The sequence below is a fragment of the Accipiter gentilis genome, chromosome 29 (genome assembly GCF_929443795.1).
Source record: "Accipiter gentilis chromosome 29, bAccGen1.1, whole genome shotgun sequence".
Lineage (NCBI taxonomy): Eukaryota > Metazoa > Chordata > Aves > Accipitriformes > Accipitridae > Astur > Astur gentilis.
This window is the reverse complement of record NC_064908.1, coordinates 19,216,978-19,224,224: the sequence shown is the minus strand read 5'-3', so window position 1 is coordinate 19,224,224 and position 7,247 is coordinate 19,216,978. Positions and strand designations below refer to the sequence as shown.

Here is a 7,247-nt window from a genome sequence, read left to right as displayed (position 1 = left end):
ACATCATTTAATATAACCTGAGAGCAACCAAGAGCAAGCTACATGACCCCAGCCTTCCTGGTCACGTCATACTGTGTGACACAACACTTTTTAATTAATTAATTAATTAATTAGTTTCTTCATCACCTGCAAGGCTAAAAGGCAGAAGATAGGTATGCCCTGAAAAAATGTGGGTAGAGTTAGGATTGCAGGTGAAGCTCTAGTTTGCTGTTGAAATAAGACAGTATCTTGGTGATTAAGCTTTCTTCTTTATAAACTACTGCTGACTTGTGGAAAGGGTCCACATGTATGGAATCATGGTTACTGGCACATTGTGTCTCACGTCTTGGTTTCTATAAAATACCAGGGAGCATGTGAAGTGGGAATGAGACATTAACCCAGATGTTCCTAAAACCTGATCTAGCAGGTTTCATTCACATCTCCTCCTGGTCTGAGGAGTTCTGCAGTCAGGAGCTTTGTCTTGACCTTTGTATTGTAACTCGCAGCTAACTGGAAATCCCAATCTTTTGCTGCATTTATTTAAATTTTGCTTTCATTTAAATGATTTCTTCCGATACCGTTTCAGTCCAGCTCCGTATCAGGAGCACGACTCTAGTGACAGCTTCTTCAAGCAGAATCCTGATTATTCCTGCCTTTTATTCCCCCCCCTTCCCAAGTCTTGCATCTGAACCCTGAATCCCTGGTAGCCACGCTGGATTTCCCAGGGCGCAGCGCCACCGCCTGCACGTTCTAAATTCCCTAAATCTCTGGTTTTGCTGCCCTTCAGACAACGGCTGCTTCACACATTCTCAGTTTCGTTACCTCTTAATATTGTGAGGGATTCATGCAACTGCTGGTGAGACTGTTCATTCCGTTATTGACATTGTAAAAGTGGTTTTCGTATTTTCTTGCTGTACGTTTGACTCGGGCAACCTAAGAGCGTGTTTAAAATCCAGAGATTAAAGTGCCTCTACCAGCATGGTAGTCAGCTGAAACTGTGCAACACTAAATAGACCATGGTAACACCCATCTTGGGATAAATCTCCAGCACACCCAGAGGGTTTAGGGCCGAAGGGCCCTTCAGCCAACGTGCCCCACTCTCCTCCTCAGAGCCCAGCACTGCTCTGCCAGTTGCAAACCCTGGCTTGGGCTTTCCAGGTGGGTTTTGATTAAAAATAATTCAAGAAGGTACAGAAACTGATCAAGCCATACAGTGGACGGTAGTCCTGGGCATGAAGTTGGTCATTATTGGACAAGGCTGAGGAAACTCGAGAGCTGAGCCGCGGCGCCGGTCCGAAGCAGGGAAGCAGGGCTTTTGTCTCAGAGTAACGGCACCGGGGACCCCGGCTCCCGTGAAAAACACCCCACCACACGTTAAGGAACGGATTTAATCTCTAAGCCACGCGGGCAGGGGTATACGGTGGCAAAGGCCACGGCTGTCGGACGCAGCCAGACTTCCCCCCGGCCCTGACCGGCCTGAGGCGCTGACCGCCGCAACGGGACAGCCGCCACCTACGGGGGTGATTTCCCGCCCGGACACCGCCCGCTTCCAAGATGGCCGCCCCGCGCCTTTCCGAAATGGCCTCCTGGGAAGACGCCGGCGGCTCTGCCCGCTCCCAAAATGGCCGAGGCGGCCTCACGACGTCATTGCCGGCGGGGCGGAGCGAGCGGGGGGGGGGTCACCGCCTCACGGCGATTGGCCCTTCGCGCTCCCCGTCCGCCGCTCCGCTCTCATGGCAACGGGCGGGGAGCGGGAGCGGGGGCGGCGGCCGGGCCGAGGCAGCGAGCGGCGGGATGGAGCCGGCCGGGGCCCCGCCGCAGGGCTGCGGCCCGGCCCAGGAGGCGGAGGAGCCCCCGGGGTCCCCGGCCCTCCCCGCCGAGGAGCCGGAGAGCCGCCAGCCCGCCGGGGCGCACCCGGGGGAAGGGGAGCCGTCCGCCGCGGCCGGCCGGGAGCGGGAGCGGTGCCGCCGCGGTGCCGGCCCGCAGGGCCCGCCCGGGCGGACGGCGCGGGGCAGGGGGCGGCGGGCCCAGGGCCGGCGCGGAGGGGAGGAGGGGGGCCGCGCCGGCCGGCGGCCTCGCGTCACGGTGGACAGCTCCAAGGCCAAGACCTCGCTGGAGGCGCTGAAGATCAGCCTACGGCAGCTCCGCTGGAAGGAGGTGAGCGCCCGGCAGCCCTCCCCGGCCCATCGAACCGGCCCTCAGGGGGCTCCTGGGGCTCTGCCCGGGGCCTTCTTCCCCTTCCCTGCCTGGCCCCGGCTCCGGCAGGGCCCCGGCCCGGCCTAGCGGTGGTCCCAGCTCCGGCCTTTCCCTCTGCTGCCCGGCCTGCTCTGCCGGGATCTGGGGAAACCTCCCCTCCGTTGCCTTGGGGTCTGCCTCTGGCAAAGGGTTTCCCCTTCCTCCTCCTCCTCCTCCTTCTTCCCCTGTCTCCCTGAACGTGCGCCCTGGCAGGCTCCTGGACTCTGGGGGGCTCATCCAGGCTGGTGTCATCTTGATGCTGGGGTTATTTCTAATTAGATGTCAAGTCTGGAGGCTGATTTGATTCATGACCAAGAGTGCTATCACCAGTTATGCAAGCCAGAATATGGGTAATCGGATATTATGGTTCAGAGCTTAAACACATCACTGGAAGGGGCAAGAAAGAAACCCATCCCTACGTAGAAATGTTTGGTGCGTTGTGTCAATTTGCGTTTCTTTCCTTTCACCCTTCCCTCATAGTATGCGTACGTGAAATAAGGCTCATGACCATGAACAAAAAAGTATGACCTGATAGATCAGTCGTCTGATCCGATGGCAAAGCCTCTGTGTCGCAGATTATCTTGAAGGCGTGTCCAAGAGCATTGTGTATGAATGAAATTATATTAAGCCACCTATTAAAGCATACGTAACAGGCTTTAGCCCTCTAAATTGTGTGTAGAGAAGGCATGGCTTTTTTTTTTTTTCCCCCCTACAGCTTGAGTCATATGTTCTCTCTGTGCTGTGTGAGGAGTTCAGTGTCAGCCTGTGTCTGCTGAACTGGAGTCATGACAATATGGGAGCTGGCACAAAACTGATGCTTTGGAACTCCTTATTTAAATCCTGAAGAGATTTCTATTATATATTTTATTATAGGTGCTAAATTGTTCTCAAACTGTAAAGATTTTCTTTCCATAATAACTTTATAAATGGCTTTATAGAAGTTGAAATGGCTTCTAGGAGCTTTTTGAGGAACTTCTGTAAGAAAAAGGGTACTTGTAATCCATTTGGAAGAGAGAAGCTGGAGAGGACATAAAGTGGAAAGATAAAACCTGAGGATGAACTGTTTGTTTGTGTGCAGAGCTAGGGTGCAGCAGCGTGATCTGTGGCACCTGCTTCACTTCACAAAGCTGGTTTTGGGCTGCCCACTCACAAGATACTAATATTTCTGTGCACCTGATACTTTTTTAACAAATTTTTTTCGGACTTGGGGTAGGCAGTATATTCTCTGTTGTTCCTAACTTCAGAGTTAAACGCTACAAATTTATTTTCTGGATGATTGAGTGGCAGTAAATGTTACCTGTGTTTATTCATAATGTCCTAAATACCTAATACCACAGACATATGCTCCTCGTCAGGAAGAGTAATGCTTTCTCATTCTCTAGTTTTCATAAAATTTTATTTCAAGATTTTTGTTATTTAAATCCAGTGGGAGAATTTCAAAATCTCATTGCACAAATACTCCAGTTCTCAACTCCTGCTCTTACAGCAAAATAGCAACGGATCACCAGAGGCATGAAATTAAAACCTCTTACGTATACTTCTCTTACCCTTCAGTGCATCTGTGGAGTGTCTGTCAGCAGCCATGCTCTATGTTTTACTCAGTAACGGAGAGCAAGGGGGACTTCACACTTAATTTCATTGTTCTTAAGGTTAAGTTTTATGTTCAGAGTGCCCAGTGCCATTCCAGTGAGTGTTTCTGAATTACTGATTTAAGTTAGCCTCACAGATCATGTTGGTAATGAGCCATACTTATTGGTTAATTTTTTCTTTTCTGTTTCCTGAGATTTTACTGTTTTGCATATCTGTCTTGCACTTGGTATTCTGTCCTACAAATTGACTTGTTTCATATGCTCTTCTTCCTCTCTTGAATATCTACACTGTATTAATCAGCATTCTCCTTCCTGCTCTGCATTCCCCAACAGCAACTGCTTTTGCCTTTGCTTCATCTTTCTTTGTTTACTGTCTCCCTCAATATCCTTTCTCCTCCATCCATTAGTTCAGTCAATATTTTTCATTTAGTCTGTTGCTTCCTCTTCTGGCTGCTTTGTACTCTCAATAAAGTGGAGACTTAATAAGGAATTTTGTGATGCTTGACTGTATCATCTAGGTGGCCAATAATTCATTCTCTGTAAACAAGTCACTGTAATGTATTTCTGTATATTTTTCAGCTTATAAACAGGTTAATAAGTATGAAGGTGATGCTACCTTTTGTCAAGAAAGTGCTTTCTCCTATCAATGTATATGTATCAAATCAGTTTTCTTTTTTTGTTTTTCTTTATTTCCCTCTCACCCACCCCGCCCTGCCCCAAAGGTGGAAAGAGTAGTCAAAGGGGAACCAATATTAGCTATGACTCTTAACTTGTACTGTTTACACTGTGGAAAATAGGAAGGTGAAAGTCTTCCAGGATGGGAGCAAGACAAACTGTTGCCTTCAAGCTAGCAGACTTCAGTAGACACAGGGAATCAGTAGGCAAGATCTTGTCTAGAATTGAAGAGAAATATAAGCAACATTAAGAAGAGAAATCCAAGGAAAACTCTTTTATTCAAGTTACATATAATTTTGAAAGGTCTCCCTTTCAAATGTTTAGAAAAATAGCACTAACGTATTTGATCAAACAACTATCATTGATGGCCAAAGAGCCTTGGAAATAGTTGCACTGTTACAGCAGGACCAGCAGAGGGAACACAGACGTTGTTTCTTGTAGGATCCATAAAAATAATGAGGAAAAAATCTTAGAAGTAGTAATGAAATGCATATATTTTAAATGCTGATGTTTCAGGGGCTAGTATTCTACTCTCATCCCTTGTATAATACTTTTCAAGGTGATTGAATCTTCAGCTGTGATATAGTATACTTGATCCTTCTTCCTCACCACTTATTTTACATTTTTTCCCATTTCTGCTTTTGTGTTGTTTCTATTCTTCTCTGTGTCTGGTGCTGGATGTGTCGGCTTGAGTATTTTGTTGGGCAGGAGACATTATAAAAGGCTTTTTAAAGTGGGCTCCTTTTTATAGGTAACTTTTTCTGTCCAATGGATAGCATTATTACAGTGTCATATAGGCTTTTGTTTTGGTTTGTGTTTTGCTTTAAGTTGTGCATTCTGAAATCTCCTTGCTGTAGTTACCCTGACTTTCTGAAGAGCTTTGTTTCAGTAATAGTTGATTATTGCAATGTGCTCCCTGATAATTTGTAGAAGAAAGACATAATGCATCGTGTGATTACAGAGTTGTCCACATGGTAGTAGTTCATGTTAGTAGACTAACATATGGTAAATGCCATTATAAGAAAAAAAAAAAAAAGAATACTCTAAACATGGCTAATATTGGTGAGCAGTTTATTCTATGGCACTGATACATGAGAAAGAGGTGAAAGAGTCCAAGAGAAACCAATTTGTCTATTGAGATTCTGTTATTGGAAGCAAATGACAGACACACCATCCACCCCCCCCCCCCCACCCCCACCCCCTTTTTTTTTCAGCTGTGGGAAGTTTGAGTAAATTAAATTATCAACCATGATAGCCCTATCTGGGGTAACGCACAGGGGTGGACTTTTTAAAAAGCATGGCAGAATTTTAATGTGCATGCCAGTGAAACAATTACTAGTCCCATCACTAGATTGGACTATCTGATTTAGTGTGTCAGGTTCTTTAAATGAACATGATATGCCAAATGAAATAATGGGCACAAATTGAGCTTGCATCCTGAGTTTATTCATCACTTAATAAATTATTTCTTTGGCTAGCTTTCAATTACCAGGAAAATGGAAGAAGCAGATGTCTTGGGCATCAAATATCCCAGCATTAAGCGTTTCATTTGTCTCGCTGTTCAGTAGCTGCATGGAGGCGTAGAAATAGTTTGAAATTTTACGCTGGGAAAAGCTGACTAGAAGACAAGAGTCATTTAACTTGTCATTAAACATGATGGAACTGACTGATGTGACCCGTGAGACAATTTATATTATTGGCTTCTAATCAAAAGGTTGAAATGACCTGTCAGACAAATTTGACTATGATGGGTTATTAATTGTGTCAAAGTTATGGAAACAATTCTATTCTCTTTGTGGCTCCTTGTTTATTTGTTCTGACAAATGCCCCCAACTCTGAATAAAAAAAAAAAAAGATTTAAAATAAATTGTTCAAACAGTTAGTGAATTGCTTGCAACCTGAAAGTTGTTTGCCATGACTGATCCTAGGACCAGACTCTCGGGTTTTCTGCACAGGATGGACGCACAGCAGCAAGGACGGCTCCAGCCAAGCTTACAACCTTGGTCCCCCTGGGGCTGCGACCTCCCCAAGTCCCCGGGCTGTGAGCACCTTGGCTTTGGCATGGGTTAGTGCAGATCTGAGGCTATTCCAGCGGATGCCAGGTAGCCGTAGACAGAATTTATTATGAGAACAGAGTACTGCTTCAAGCATCCACCTTTCTTCTCAGCTAGTCCCCTGCACCAGGAGCTGGCAGAAAGGCCTCTTTTACCAGAATAAGATTAATTCATACCTGCCTGGCACTGCCAGAGAGAGCCAAGTAATTGAACTTGTTTGTTCTTTTCCAAACACTATTCTTATGTAAAAGCAAAGTATCCTTCCCAGCTCATTCAGGAGGTGAGTTTGATCCCGTTGTTGGATAAATCCCAATAATCTTGATTTGTCAGGAGTAGGGAGGTTGCCATGCTATCTGGATTGCTCATGCAGGGGTGCAATGCTTCCATTTTCCAGTCCAGAGGTGCTCACTCTTCATCTGTTGTGAAATGATTTCTGTGCAGTGTTTGTAAAGTGCTTTGATATCCTCTCTAGATGAAAGGTGTTATATAAATGCAAATTTCATTCCTTTCACTTCAATTTCATTTAATAAATAAATAAATTGTTCAGGTTTTAGTGGGAAGGGCGTTCTGAGACCTACTACTGCATCTGTATTCTGGATATACCTGTGGAGAGAGGTTAAGGCCACAGATTGTCTTTCAGAGCCTAACAGAATTAATTTTCACTTGTACAAAAACAGATTTTTGCAGGCTGAATAATAATTAAATAAGTGAAGAA

The 7,247-nt window shown here is 45.8% G+C and overlaps 1 protein-coding gene across 4 annotated transcripts in view; it reads left to right on the top strand.

Annotated features, from left to right (window-relative positions):
* The first annotated feature begins 1,595 nt into the window (after positions 1-1,595).
* Positions 1,596-7,247, top strand: part of TTLL11 (tubulin tyrosine ligase like 11) — a 52,851-nt gene continuing 47,199 nt past the window's right edge. For 3 of the 4 annotated variants that reach the window (XM_049832457.1, XM_049832460.1, XM_049832458.1), the window contains exon 1: positions 1,596-2,136. In XM_049832457.1, the coding sequence (XP_049688414.1) occupies positions 1,774-2,136 (363 nt within the window). In that variant the 5' untranslated portion in view covers positions 1,596-1,773. The remainder of the gene's footprint in view (positions 2,137-7,247) is intronic. The other variant, XM_049832456.1, reaches the window with a different exon arrangement.